We start from the raw sequence: 15,457 nt of genomic DNA, 5'->3' as shown, positions 1-15,457 counted from the left end.
AGTCAGGCCGTTGAAGAGAGGAGAAAAGAATCAGTAAAGAAGAGAGGATCATGTCACGCTTCACAAAGTTATCAAGGCGAATGCGGTACCTCATGCCAACAACTTCAACTTCCATTTCAACTACTTTGCCGCCTCCTGACGAAGTTGACATTGAACACGACAGCAGCTCTGAGCTAAGTACTAGTTCTTGATATTCCCAAAGAACAGCTCTCACCAGACAGAGTGCTTAACTACATCAGGCGGAGTTCATCAAGCGCCTGAACACGGTCCTTTAAAAGATCCTATTTTCTGTGAAGGCACAATTTTTGACCAACCGTGGGAATTTCATGTAACAAATCTGCAGTTTGCAGTAAGGTTTTAAAAATTTTTTTAAATAATATCAAGTGGAAGGATAAAATAAACAATAACTATTAATCAATGGAGAGATGATCCCAATGAAAGCAAATAAAATGCTTTTTAAAAACACTGTTTACTTTGTAAAAATACGGGTATGATAAAAATTTCACAATTTGCATCATGATTCGTAACTGCAAGTATTTAGTAAAATTAAAAGGGCACATTCTTTAACAAAAAAATCAAGAAACATCAGGAAAAAATTACATTGTTTGATTATATGAAATTATGTCACTTGAGTTAAAAAGTTATGACCGTACATACTCGTGTATAAGCCGAATGTTTCAGCACACTCTAATGTAGTTTTTGTGGTAAAATTAGGTGCCTCGGCTGATATTGGGGTCAGCTTATACTCGAGTATATACGGTTTGTTTTTTTCAATGCTGTCACCTAGGACCTGCTGCCAGTATCAGCAGTTAACCTGGGGATCCTTTCTCTGAGCTGGTCCGGCAATGTCTGGAAGGTAGCATACACCCAGCCTTTGCTGCTTAATTCTCTTTTGAGAGGGGAGGGAGAAATACTGGGGGGGGGGGGCTTCTCAGGGTTATCCTGAACCTCAGGTTCTCCTCAGCAAAGAGGGAAGCTGGGGGGTGTTCAGCTAAGGGGTCAGTGTTTCTCTTTTCCTTCGCTTCCCTCTGACTGGCCCCGTCCCTCTCGTTAACACTAGTCCCCACACTCCTCCAATTAGCCCATGGAAGCCTGTGATTTTGCCCTCCCTATTTCCAGAGAACAGCTGAGGTTTCTTCTTGGTGAACTTTCTCTCCTTTGTTTTGACTTGATTTTGCTTGGGGGAAATACCTCTCTCCCACTTGCAATGCAGACAGTTCAAGCAACAAGTAGAACCAATCATTTCCACTCTCATGCTATCCAGCAGTAAGGTGGGTACATCAGAGTCATGGCGATTGGTGTACAGCTGGGCGCATGACCAAATCTGAGCCAAGGAGACTCTGTCCTGGGATATTTGGTTTTCTTGAGTGAAAAAGAGATCTACTTTCCCCGGAGGCTATTGTCGCATGTCAATCTAGCACAGGCGGCATGTTGGGCCCTGGGAAGTGACTGCATGAGAATAAAGACAACTCTGGGAAAAGCGGTGGGGGTGGGGGGCCAAGAGATAAAGCCATCACGTGAAGACCTGGGTCCAGATATGCCTGAAGCCACTGCTGTGTCTGGCGTTGGGGATTTAGGAGCCAATATCCAGTATGTTTTTAAACAGCTTTATTGACAAGTCATTCAAGAGCTCAAGCTTATCTTCTTAGAAAGAGCTGTGAAATCACCACCACAATCCATTCCAAAGCCAATATCCCATATTGTGAGTTTGCTTTTCATCCCTTACTTGCAGAAAGGCCTTGCCTAACACGGAGGGCAACTCACGCCCCCATTCTGAGAGGTGCCACCCATTCAATGCCTCGCTGCAAGCCAGGGGAGCCTCCTCAGAGAACGGCCCTGGCAAGCTCACTCATTGCCCAAGTTGAAAGTGGGGTTAGCTCAAGTGATTTGACTGAAGTGTCTGGGATATTTCCACCTGCTGCCTCTTGGCCTCTTTTCAAACTGCCCATCTCCTTATCTTCTCCAACCTTCTGCGAGCACTTCAGAGAAACCTCCCCGTGCAGCCCCCAGTCCAACGGCTGTGCCCCGGCCAGCGCAGGGGAACAGGTATGGAAGGCCAGGCAACCGCCCTTTCTGGTTGTGGGGCCTTGAGTGCCCCTGCTCACCTCTCTGCGTCTCTGCCTCATTGTCAACAAGATGAGGGAGAATGTCTGCCAGGCCGGCGGGCGCGGTGTGGATGGAATTCCGTTTGTCCCAAAGTCCTGTTCGAACACCGAAATGTTCCAGAACTCAACGTATTTTTCACATAAGAAGTAATCGAAAGCCAAATTACGGGTCCCGAGGCCCCCAAATTGCACTTACAGATTCATTTTTCCAGGACTTTAACACAAAGTTGACAGCCTTACGTTGTGAAAATACCCTCCAACACAGCGGTTCTCAACCTTTGGGTCGAGACCCCTTTGGGGATGGAACGACCCTTTCACAGGGGACACCCAATTCATCACAGTAGCAAAATGACAGTCATAAAGTAGCAACAAGCATAATGTTATGGCTATGGTCGGGGTCGCCACCACTCGAGGAACTGTATGAAGGGTCGCGGCAGTAGGAAGGTGGAGAACCACTGCTCTAAATCATCTAAACACAAGTACAGCACATTTAATATAAAAACACCGCAAATAAAATTACAACCTTTTTTTGCTCTGTCTTGTTTTTTGTGCACATTATTATCTCTGCAGGTCTATCTAGATAAGATAGGCGGAACAAACAATCTGGAGGAGAAAACAACAGGACAGAAGGTTCTGGCGGTGGGGTGGGGGTGGACATGGGAGAGGGGAGGGGCAGGGGAAAGGAAGCGGGTATTAACAAACTCAGGGACAAAAGAACTAGTGATCTAAAATCGATGGCGAGGAGGATGTAGGAGGCCTGGTAGGGCTTGATCAAGGGCAATTTAACCAAAAAGGAATTACTGAAACGCAAATGAAGGCTGAGCTTGATAGTGGGACAAGAGGAAAGTAAAAAGAAATAGAGAAAAGAACTAGGAGGCAAAGGGTATTTATAGAGGTATAAATACAGGTATGTACATATGTAAATATATTTATATATGACGATGGGGAAATAGATCTATCTATCTATATATATGTATATGTTTAGTATTAAGGTAGCAGATGGACATTGGGCCTCCACTCAAGTACTCCCTCAATGCAAGAACACTTAGTTTTGTTAACCTTGCATTCCATGATGCTCACCTTCCTGACACAATCAATGAAGACAGAGCAGGGGCATAAGCAAATGTGGTGAAGAAAGCTGATGGTGCCCGGTTATCAAAAGATATAGCATCTGGGGTCTTAAAGGCTTGAAGGTAAACAAGCGGCCATCTAGCTCAGAAGCAACAAAGCCCACATGGAAGAAGCACACCAGCCTGTGTGACCACGAGGTGTTGAAGGGATCAGGTATCAGGCATCAAAGAACAAAAAATCATAACATTGTGAATGAGGGGGAGTGCAGAGTGGAGACCCAAAGCCCATCTGTAGGCAACTGGACACCCCCTTACAGAAGGGTCGCAGGGAGGAGACAAGCCAGTCAGGGTGCAGTGTAGCAATGATGAAACATACAACTTTCCTATAGTTCTTAAATGCTTCCTCCACCATCTCACCCCCGACTATCATGATCCCAATTCTACCTTACAAATCTGACTAGACCAGAGGATGTACACTGGTACAGCTAAGAACTGGAAACTGAGTGAATCCAGGACAGATAAATCCCTCAGGACCAATAATGAGAGTAGCGATACCGTGATGGTAAGGGGAAGGTGGGGGGAGAATAGGGGAACCAATTATAGGGATCTACATATAACCTCCTCCCTGGGGGACGAACAACAGAAAAGTGGGTGAAGGGAGACGTCGGACAGTGTAAGATATGACAAAATAATAATTTATAAATTATCAAGGGTTCATGGGGGAGGAGGGAACGGGGAGGGAGGGAGAAAATGAGGAGCTGATGCCAGGGGCTTGCATGGAGAGCAAATGTTTTGAGAATGATGAGGGTAACGGATATACAAATGTGCTTTATACAATTGATGTATGTATGGATTGTGATAAGAGTTGTATGAGTTCCCAATAAAATGATTTTAAAAAAAGAAACATACAACCATCCTCTATTTCTTTAATGCTTCCTCCCCGCCCCACTATCATGATCCCAATTCTACCTTACAAATCTGGTTAGACCAGAGACGTGGGTGAAGGGAGACGTCGTACTATGTAAGACATGAACTAATAATAATTTAAAAATTATCCAGGGTTCACGAGGGGAGTGGCGGAGAGGGAGGGGAAAAATGAGGAGCTGATACCAAGGGCTCAAGTACAAAGCTAATGTTTTGAGAATGATGATGGCAACACATGTACTTGACCCAACGGGCTAAGAGTTACACGAGCCCCCAGTAAAATGATTTTTCTAAAAAGTACAACATTTTACGCAGAGATGGAGCAAGAGAAAGCACAGTGTCAACTGTTTTAATGCATGGACTCAAGCACTCCACGTGGCCTGAACACATGGCACCGCCACCCCTTTGTGTCCAAGGAGAGAGGTGCCGCGTGGCTCACTCTCGGGCTGGGGGGGGTTTCCAAGCCAGATTTTCGGTTCGACTATCGAGCAAAATTATGAACATACGCAACGCTTGCTGTTTTGAGTCATGGAAAGTTTGAGCGTGGAGCTGTCCAACAACCGTATGTATCACTGTATACGGAGCGCCCGGATCGAGTCTACATAGAGCTCATTCCCTCCCCGCATGGAAAACGCTAGTTTTTTTAGTCTAAGGAACCGACAAAGGTGCAAATGACGGGTGAAGAGATAGTGGAGAAATGCAGACTTTGCTGTCCTGGCGGCGAGGTGTCAACAGGTAAGTCTTTCAGGAGGGCAAGACTGCCAAACTCTAGGGGCACGACCTTTGCCGCAGCCCTCCTAGCCAGCCAGAGCTGGTCAGCCTCACGTGTACAAGGATGCGCGGGGTGGCCCGGTTTCTTCCCTTTCCTTTTTTAAGTTAAATACTTTTACTGGGGGCTCTTACATTTCTGATCACAATCCATGCATTCATCCATTGTGTCAAGCACATTTGCCGCCATCATAATTTTCTTTGCTTTTTTTGGGGTGCTGCATCATTTTCAAAGGTTTCTCTTCCTATTTGAGCCCCTGATATCAGCTCCCCATTTCTTCCGCCTCCCTCACGAACCCTTAATAAGTTATGGATTATTCTTTTCATATCTTACATCGTCCTCCGTCGCCCCTCACCCACATTTCCGTTGTTCATCCTCCTGGGAGGGGGTCCTAGGTTGATCCTTGTGATCGATTCCCCCTCCCTCCCCCCACCCAGCACTGTTTCGAATGTGAAGAAATGGAGGCACTCCGAGTCTCCTTCAATAAGGAACAGTTCCACAGGGAAGATACACCACATCCTGAGCCATTATGCATGACGGGAAGCTAGGAGTCCTGACACTTGTGTGGTAAGGGACCAGTGACTTGACTTTTCCCAGATCTCTAGGAGGAGAATAATGCATGCTTGTTATGGGTTGATCTGTGTCCCCCTCCCTCCCACTGCACCCCCAACTATGTGTCACTTTGACCGAGCCCTGATTCTCAGTGGTTTGACATTTCTGCCGTGAGATCATCTGGCATTGCGTAATAATGTAACCGTCCCCCATGGCAAGCTCTCATGTGAACAACCCATCACCTGTAAGGGGATTCGGGTGGGCTGCACCACCCTTAACCAGGTCACCTTGAGTTTCCTTGAGGTGTGGCCTGCATCACCTTTCAGATTACAAGAGATCAAAGTGGATAGAAGCAAGCAGAGAAAGGGGAGCTTCAGTAGGGCAGAGAAGGAAGAGCCGGAGGTGGGCACAGTGTGTTCTTCGGCCCGGGGTCCCTGTGCTAAGAGCCTCCTGGACTCAGGGGAAGGTTGAAGCCAAGACATAGGGAGGTCTCCAAGGGATAGCAGGGCTGCAGATGGTGGAGAGAGATAAAGCCCACCTTTCCCTGGAGCTGATGGAGAAAGAACGTGCTCCCCGAGAGCCAGTGGCCTGAATTCAAACGGCTACCCTGTGAGAGAATAAATGTATTTGTTCCAGTCATCTGTGGGAGGGGCTATCAGAGCAGGACCAGTCAAATAGCTAAGACAGAAGTCAGTACCAGGAGTAGGGTGGTGCCCTACCGGATACCTGAAATATGGAAGCAGTTTTGTATTGGGTGATGCGTGGAGACTTGGATAGTTGTAAGGCACCTCGTGGCACAAGCCGGGACTGCCTTGCTGAAACTGTTGGCGGGATTATGGATGTCAAAGGTAATGCTGGTGAGGGCACCAGGAGGGGAGAAGACCCGTAGAACCGGAGGTGGTTTAGATGGAAAGAAGCAATGGTAGAGAAACAGCAGTAGCAGAACCAGGAGACTGACCTGAGACAGTGTAGGAGCCGACCTACAGGGGGCGAGGGTTGACTGCCTTTAGGTGGGGGGCTTCCTGGCAGGGTGGGGTGTCTCTGGGCACTAACCAACAGAGCGAAGAAGGGTTGTAGCTTTCCTGAGCAGGACAGTGGTCGGCTAGGCCAAGAGGTCAAGGCTCTAGGAAGCAGAAACTTAAGAGACAAGACGCACAGGAAGCAGAACTACCTGAGTCTCAAAGGGCCATGACCTCTGGGATCCAAAAGGATGGAATTATGCCCTGCTGGGTCTCAAAGGAGGTTGTTATATGTTCGGCTGTGATCAGCAAGGCCAGCGGTTCAAAACCACCAGCGGCTCCGTGGAAGACAGGGCTTTCTACTCCTGTAAACAATTACAGTCTGGGAAACTCAGTGGGACAGTTCTGCCCCTCCTATCAGGGTCACTATACGTCAGCAATGACTAGATGGCAGTGAGTTAGGCTTGGGCCTCAAAGGGTGGAGCCATGGCCTTCAACGTGTCAGTCAGATTTTCATCAGCTTGGTTCTGGAGCATGGGGCTTGCGATCGTGAATGCCAGGCGTCTGAGATTGGAGCGACTGCCCGAAGCTGAGGGAGTGGGGCCGCCATGCTGAAGGGATAGAAAAATGGGGTCTGCTGGGGCTAAGGGGAGGGGTCACCCTTTACTTGGGCTAGGAGAATGGGCCACTCCAAACCGAGGGAACTGAGTTGCCGTCCCATGGGCTTGGAAGGTTGAGTTGCAGCCAGAGAGCAAGGCAACACGAAGAGTTGGAGGGTAGGCTCATGGCTCAGGTGGTCTCAGAGCACACACAGAGCGTTCACTTCAAGTCTTGATGGTTAGTGGACATTGTTCTGTTGGACTTTTGATTTGCATAGTGCCCGCTATCACTGCATTCCCTTCCGTCTGCCCCGCTTGCAATGGAAATGACTACGGTGTGCTTCTTCTACCACTGTACGCTGGAAGCAGACAACGTGCACTTCAAACTGGCCGATGAACAGGGATTTTGTCCCAGGATGGAACTTGGATGTGATGAAAGAGTTTTAGGATGATCTGATGAAGTGAAACTCTTGTATGTCTCAAGGACTTTAGTTTAGCTGGGCCATGAATCGCTCGCTACCTGGTAGTTATGGAATGATGTCACTATCCCCGATGATGTGACCAGCCAATCAGTTGTAAGGGGATTAGCTTGGGATACAAGATTCTCTTCCGGGTTACACTCTTGATCTGATGTCAGGGGTTTTTCCCCAGGGTGGGGCTGCATCCTCTTTTTTCTTAGAAGTGATCAAAGGAGACAGAGTGAGCAGAGCACAGATGACCTGCACCACCAAGAAAGAAGAGCTGGCAGTAGAGCATGTCTTGTGGATCAGGGGTCCTTGTGCTGAGAACCTCCTTGACTGGGGAGGAAACGGATGCCAAGAAGCATGAGCTTTGCAAGGATCTAGACTCACAGATGAGGAAAGGAACTCCCACAGAACTAACTAGAGGAAGTCTTCCCCTAGCAGGTGGTCTGAATTTCAGACCTGTAGTCTGCTGAACTATGAGAGAATAAATTTGTTTGCTTAATCCTCCCAACCATGGCATTCCTGTTACAGTAGCATTAGCTAATCGCTCAGTTCACTGTCTGACACAGTCTCTGGTACATGACCTATTGCTGAATGGAAGTTGGGTCTCTTTGTTTCATTCAAAAATTTGTATGAGCCTCTAATTTGTGATTATTCATTATAAATCAATTTTTACATGTTGCTTCAAATGCGATTTTTTCAAGAATAAAACTCTGCCTGCATTGAAAAAAAATTTGCATGAGCAAACATGGAACTATACACGGGGATTTCAGAAAGTTCATAGAAAAATCCCATTATTCAGGGAGGGAGGGGGAAATGAGGAGCTGATATCAAGGGCTCAAATAGAAAGCAAATGTTTTGAGAATGATGATGGCAACAAATGTACAAATGTGCTTGACACAATGGGTGGATGTACAGATTGTGATAAGAGTTGTACAAGCCCCAATAAAATGATTAAAAAAGAAAGAAAATCCCATTATTTAAAAAATTTTCATTTTCCTTAAACTTTTGGAAGTTCCTATGTATATGATAATTTAAGCATCTATAAAACCAATATGCTGTAAAGATTAAGTGTAACCATATGAAATGATAGGAGGTCACCAATTTCTGGTGGTTCAACCTAGTGTGCTTATTTGTACAGAAAAGGGGGTCATTGCCGGGAGAGGGCTGGAGAGTCTCAGAGAGAATTTAATCTTCTTTAACATTAATTTCTTCTTGCTCTCTGGGTTTGTTTTAGTCAGGAGCAAGTGTTATTTTGAAAATAAATGTCACCCTCTTGAAAATTCTATTCTTCTGTATGATTTTGTCCCCCTAACCAGGAGCACAAAGTGCTTTTATGACAAAATTTTAAGGCAACACAGGTGCAAGGGTGGCAGCCTGCCCCAGTACCTTTCACAGTCTGTCTTCCCATGTCTGGGGGTCTACATTCCTCAAGGGGAGGGAGAAAGACCTGGACCCCAACCCTGATTCCAGAGCTCCCTACAGCCACTGCACCCGCTATCCCACGCTGCGTGTTTGGACAGGTCTCTGAAATCTACTTAAACCGCTCCTCTGGTGGCTTCCCGCTATCCTCCAAGTAAAGGCTGGAGACCTTAAAGAGGACTTTTGGGCCACGTGACCTGGCCAGCCAGGCACCTCCTTTGATCTTCTGGGCCCGACCTGCTGGTCTCCCAGCAGGGCCTGTGCATGAGCTGTGCCCTGGGTCTGCAGCACAGCTTCACCCAGGTCACCGCGTGGCTCACTTGCTCCCCTGGTCCTGAGTCAAGGGCGCTTTCTCAGGAAGGCCTCTCCCCTTCTTCTCCACAACAGAACTCCCTCAGCGCCCACACCACACGCACCCTCCCCAGTAACTGTCTCTGCGTTATTTCTTCAGCACACTGCCCGGTTCACTTATCCGCTTTGTCTACCACGTCTGACCCGGATGTCGGCACCATAAGGGGCAGGACACTTGCCTTGTTGATTTCCTGCTCTATCACGGGAGCTGGCACTCTGGATTCTCCATGGGTTGAACCCGGTGAGAAGACTTTTTTGGAAGGAGTAGGGGGATTTAAAAATCCCATAAAGTCAGACAGACAGGGACTGACTGTCTTTAAGCAAATGAACTCCATGGGGGCTGTTTTCATATCTCTAACAAGGGTGCTGAAGGGTCTCACCTGCATCTAAGAAGAGAACTTGCCACACAGGGAGTGTTGCAGGTATGTCGGAGGCTCCTCACATTGGCTCATGGCCCACACTGTCTTCAAAGACCCACTTAGCCTGTTTCCCGACCCAACCCGACCGGAATCTCTGGACATGGACTCTGAAAAGGCTCTGTCCCCCGTGAGCTGTCAGGACCAGGGAGGAATTACTGGCCCCAGACAAGCAGGGCTCAGGCATTCTCCCCCGACCTCAGCCTGCCAGGCTTCCTGTGGTGGACTGCTGGTGGCGGGGGAGGGGGGGGGTGGGGGGGTGGGGGGGGTGGAAGGAGAGGGTGTGAGCAGGGGAGGGGTCATGCTGGAAGGAAATGGCCTGGGCGGAGGCCAGGAGGAGCTCACCTGCTGATTGCAATCAGTCCTCAGCCCAGGAGACCGGGCCTCCCTTAGCCTCAGCCCACAGATGAGGAAATCGAGGCTCAGAGAGGTCCAGGCTTTTGCCCAAGGTGGACTCCTCTGAAGCCCAGCTTGCTGCTGGCTGGGCAGCGCAGTCACCTGGGGAGCTGATGACACTGAAATACCCGGCCCCGCCCCGCCCTCCTGACTCAGAGTTTCCAGGTGTGGGGTCTGTACTTTCCACAGGTTGCCTGGGGGATTTTGATGTTCAGCTAGGAACCACCACCCCACGGAGGTTATCTGAATTGACAGGCTCGGGCCCCCTCAGAGAGAATCCCCACAATCCTCCCCACCGACAGGCAGCCCCTGTCTCTGGTTTGGCAGCGTCCACATTTCAAAGGCTTCATGTATTCATGGGGAGGTAGTCCTCTAGGCTCGGAGTTCCCTAAAACTCAAGTCCTGGGGTAGGGACTGGTGTCAGGCCCTTACTGAGCCTCGCTGGTATGGACCGCTGTGGAACTTCCAGATGGGAGAGAGGATCTGAGAACCCAGAACAGGCCCAGCCCTGACTGCAGAGAACAGGAACAATGACTCCCCTAAGTGGACTGCAGCCCTCAAATGTCGCTAGGGGCCATGAGGTCCTTTTCAAAAACACAAGTGCTTTTAAAAGGATTACTGACTGGACGTTCTCAACCAGTAGGTACTAAAGAATGTCACCTTATCATGAGGGAAGAATGCTGGGGATTTAACTAGGTTGGGAATCTCTGGCTTGATTAACTGCGCGTGTCTTCTGGAAGCAAGAAGGTTCCAGAGAGGCTGGGCATGGCCATCAAAGGAAAGACTCAAAACAAAACCCACGCAAGGCCATCGTGTCGATGACAACTCATAGTAACCCTATAGGACAGGGTAGAACTGCCCCCATGAGTTTCAGGGACTGTAACTCTTTATAGGAGTCAAGAACCTCCTCTTTCTTCCAAGGAGCAGCTGGTGGTTTCGAACTGTTGACCTTGTGGTCACCAGACCAATGCATAGCTATTCGGCCACCAGGGCTCCTAAAGGACAGACAGACAGAGGCAGGTGGCATCAAGGGCCCCTTGCAATTACTTGTGGGTATTTTTATTTGATGTTTTTAGGAGGGTGGATGGCTTGGCAACCACCCAATCCAACCCCCTTGTTTTGCAGATGAGGAGCCAGGGCCCAGAGATGGACAGTGACTTGCCCAAGGTCACCCAGCTGGGGAGCAGTATAGGTCCAAGACCAGGGTGCTGCACATCATTAAACCCAACTCCTTCGCTGCTGCCTCCACACTCCCTTCAATACTAGCCTAGGGAGACGCACAGCATGTGGGGGTCAGGGCATACAGGAGCGCCTAAGCAGCAGGTCCTTGGACTGACATTGTTCTCAACTTCCTCCAACCAAGGGGAAGACTGGCTCCCTCCCCGGAAGAGGCGGCACCTGAGGCTCAGGGAGGCCATCGGTGGGCAAAAGACCTTCCTGGGGCACCAGGACTGATTGCCCTGAATGCCAACTCGGGGTTCAGGAGCTTGGGAAACTTGGTGGAACTACGGAGGGAAGTCCCCTGCACGGTGCCTCCAGCCTGCCCTGGCCCTCAAGAGGAAGTGCTGGGGCTGTTGCTTTAGAAGGTTACCCCCCCCCACACCCCACACCCCCACCCCCGCACGCTGCAGACAGTCCTCTCAAAGGTTCCCAGGGACCCAACTCCGTGACCTCAGCTCTCAGTCAAGACCAGTGGGAGAGAAGGAAGGGGGGGGGGGTGTCAAAGTGTTGGCAGAGCCCCGCCAGGTCAGAAACCAAAGTTGTGTTCCTAAATTCTTCATAGATTCTGGGGATAGCCCTCACTTTCAGAGAAGTTCTTCGTGGCCCAGTGCAGTCCAATCTCAGCAGCTGTGCCATTCCCACCGATCCACTTTGAATGTTCTCAACCCACTGAGCCAAGGTCACTGGATTTTAAAAATAATTCCAAGAGAGCTGAACTCTTCTGACCTCTCCCCGAAGCCTTCACGTTTCTAGGAAAACCAGGCTGGCTCCCTGGGCTTTCTCTCACAGGATGGGCTCTCCAGCGGCAGCCCCCCACCGGCACATCAGGGGAGCAGATGCTGATCTCCTGCCCCTCACAACTGAGGGGCCCCTAGGCCAGGCTAACCCCGAGACCTTTTCCCCTCTCCTCTTTTCTGGGGAGGAGGGTGAGCCCTGTTAGCCTCTCTTGCTCTGTCTTCTCACCCCTTCTCTATTGCTCCTTGAATCTTTCAGGGATCCCCACTCCGAACACCATCACAAGTCTCCCAACCCCATGGATTTGGGGGAGAACCGCCTCCCCATCAGTTTCTCCTACGACAGAGGCCCTGCTATTTCTGCTGCAAGCCTCCCCTGGCCCCTGAGTCTCCCACAGGCAGCTCAGAGTCCCAGAGGGGAACATATCTGGGGAAGACATCCACCCCTAGTCCTGTGTGAACCAGAAGTGCCAACGACAGTGCGCTCAAGACTGAGCTGGGAGGTGTAAGAATTCCACAGGGAATTCTCTCGGAAGATGTTCAACCCTTTTATTTGCTGTGGAGGTGAGGGGGGTGGGCATTAGTTCAGTTAAAGATCAAGACAGGGGTTCAAGCTATGGGGTTCTTACAGACACCAGGGAAAGGGGAGTCGACCACTCTATATGTGATGGATGCACGGGCCACAGGTAATGGAGGCGGCGAGCGGGGTGAGGATGGATGGTACCTGCGAGACAATATGCCAGAGGGGTTGGGAGCATTGTGGCGAGTTATTAAGGGTGGGCGAGGGCCTCATTTTCGGCATGGCTGCACTTTGAACGATCTGGTTTATTTCCATCTATACTGGGACCTACCTAGATGACCTGATCGGTGATGAAAGGTTTTTCAGTAGGCTGGAAGGAAAAGCCTGTCTGTAGGAAGCTCTCTCAGTACCCCCAGGTGCTCACAAGTCCCCCTAAGGGATAGATTATGAGATAGGACCAGTTGGGTCCAAGGGAAGCCGGGTGTGTGTGTGGGTAGGTTGGAGTAGGCTGGGCTGCCCCTGACCATCCTGTTCACCTCTCAGGTGGACAGGCACCTCCCCTGCTGGTGCTGAGAATGGAGGTTTCCAGGGGCTGCACCGCTCCTTTGAGGGGACGCTGGGGTGACAGCAATAATACTTGGTGGAGCGAGTGACTGAGTCCAGAAGGCTGGAGCCTCCTCTGCTCCTTTCCTCCAGTGGACCTTGGTTGCAGTCCCCTAGGGCCCTGCTTCCACCCCAGGAAGTAGGGTCTTTTGTGCCACTAACTAGGTGGGTGGGGGTGGCAGGACTGACCCAGAACTGGGGGAGGGAAGAGGAAGAGAAACTTTCTGGCCATTTGATGCACTTGATGAAAATCCTGTCCCCTCCCTCCCTCCCTCCCTCCCTCCCTCAGGTCTCTGGCCTAAGGTCACTTTCAGGGGATGGGGTGTGTGTGTTGGGTACCAACACAATGAGGGCCTAAGTCCGCACCCCTCTTTCCAGCTCTGTCCCACCAGGTGGGGACTGAGGGGGTTGTAGAGAGGGGCAAGGTTGGGAGGGGCCCATTCAGGATTCAGCCACACTCTCTTGCCCACAGCTGTTGGTGGGCCAGCCTGGTTTGGGCTGGCAGCAGACCCTTCCTGCCTCTCTGGGCCTGGGGAGGAAGTGCCTGACAGCGCAGGCTCTCCCCAAGGCGCCGCAGAGAAAGCAGCAGCAGGAAGGAACACAGGGTGCATGCCCCAGCATGAGTCTGTGTGTGCTCATCCCACGGAGCGGAGCCTGGCCTGTGGCCTGGCCCGTGGCCCTCGGATCCCACAATCCTCTCCAGACTGTCGCCAGCCAGGCTCAGGGTCAGGGTGGCGTCTCTATGTGCATCTCTGAATGGGGGGCAACAGCATCCCCAGGCCATGCTGGCTGTTACCCGGCACTGTCCCCCATGCCTCCCGGGCCGGGCGGGGGCCTCGGAGGGTTGGATGTGCCCGGAGTCTGAGCAGCCGGGTGGCAGCGGCTGGGAGGGCGTCCGGAGGCTTGGCCCCCCGCCCCGGGGGTGGCTCTCACCTTGAGTTGAGACTTGGAGACCTTGCCGCTCTTCTCCACGTCCAGCGCGGTGAAGGCGTACCAGATGGACTTGAGCAGCTCCTTGCGCAGGGCCATGGCTGAGGCGCCCGCCCGCCTAGTCCGGGGGCGGCTCTGACACCAAGATCCGGTTTCAGGAAATGCAAACGGCTGCAGACCGCAGAGGGGCCGCGGCGCGGCTCGAGAGCTCCGCCTGCCTGCTCACAGGCTCCCTGTGCTGGCGGGAGCTCCCTCGCGGCCATCGCGCTCAGGGACACTGGGGACCCAGGGGCTCTGGGGACCGAGGCCCGCTGGAGACCCAGCGCACCCCCATTCCGCACTGGCCTGGCTCTCAGGGTCTGCGGAGTCTCGTAAGAACCTCTTACGTCTCGTTTTTCTCCCTGGGTTCTGGGTGACAAATCAACCCCGTCCAGGGTTGGGAGCCACACGGACCCGGTTCAATCCCGATTCCACTCTTGCTAAGTTGGATGACCGTTACTTTGAGAAGTCTCCTCATTGGCGAGGCCAAAAAATGCCACCCTCCCAGGCTTGTAAAATGTGTAGAGATGGATGAGAAGCACGTGGTAGATGCTCAGCAAAGCACTGCTTTTAGTGCCACCAAATAGCAGGAAAGGAGCCCTTGTGGTACAATGGTTGGAGCTCCGCGGTTAACCGAAAGGTAGGCAGTTTGAACCCACCCGCCGCTCTGCCGTCTGCGGGAGAAAGATGGTGCAATCTGCTTCTGTGAGGGCGGCCTTGAAGTCTCAGGGGCAGTCTGCTCCCTCCCAAGTCTCTCTGAGCTATGGGGAACTTGGCACAGCATGTGTAGCATGACCAGAGGGGCAGAGCTCCACCCAAGAGGAAGAAAACAGACAACACAGAGCCGGAGGAGGAAGCTGCCCAGGGCACCTTTCCAGATCAGCCCTACTTGGCACTTGACTTGCCGGCTCCTCATTGTCTGGGCACAGGCTCCCAAGAGGCACTGGGAGCCCTGCCCACTCTGGACCAGAAGGGCCCTGGAGACTGTTTCTTAAGTGCACGAGCGTGAGCTGAGATGGACCCCTCAGGGTCACAGCGGTGGGACTCCAGACAGCTGCTTCCATTTCTGCAGGCTCAGTGCTCTTGAGGCCCCCCACCCCCCTGTGCAGGGCAGGGCTTCCTAGGTGGGGCTCAGGAGTACCTGGGTTAGTGATAGGGGTCCCATCCCTGGTGGACTTGAGCATGGACTTGAGGCACACAACAGTGGGGAGAGGAAAAGGGCCATCTCCAGCCCCTGTGGGGCCCCACCCAAGGGACTGCCATCAAGTCCCTTCCCCGGCAGCCCCTTCCTGCTGGGCCGGGCTGGGCCAGCCACTTACTGTGCTGTGAAGCTTGATGGTGGTTGTGGGACCCAGACAGCCCTCGACATCCCGGTGGGCAGAG

At 51.5% G+C, this 15,457-nt stretch overlaps 1 protein-coding gene across 2 annotated transcripts in view; it reads right to left on the bottom strand.

Moving 5' to 3' along the window:
• The window catches only part of DEF6 (DEF6 guanine nucleotide exchange factor), a 29,638-nt gene extending 14,807 nt beyond the window's left edge, over positions 1–14,831 (bottom strand). The window contains exons 1-2 of one of the 2 annotated variants that reach the window (XM_075555516.1): positions 14,039–14,831; positions 2,106–2,201 (exon numbers count right to left, since the gene is read on the bottom strand). In XM_075555516.1, coding sequence (XP_075411631.1) covers positions 2,106–2,201; positions 14,039–14,134 — 192 coding nt within the window. In that variant the 5' untranslated portion in view covers positions 14,135–14,831. The remainder of the gene's footprint in view (positions 1–2,105; positions 2,202–14,038) is intronic. The other variant, XM_075555517.1, reaches the window with a different exon arrangement.
• Between the last annotated feature and the right edge of the window lie 626 nt (positions 14,832–15,457).

Source organism: Tenrec ecaudatus, chromosome 7 (genome assembly GCF_050624435.1).
Source record: "Tenrec ecaudatus isolate mTenEca1 chromosome 7, mTenEca1.hap1, whole genome shotgun sequence".
Classification (NCBI taxonomy): Eukaryota; Metazoa; Chordata; class Mammalia; order Afrosoricida; family Tenrecidae; genus Tenrec; species Tenrec ecaudatus.
Note: the sequence above shows the minus strand (reverse complement) of the source record. Positions and strands in the feature narration are given on the sequence as shown.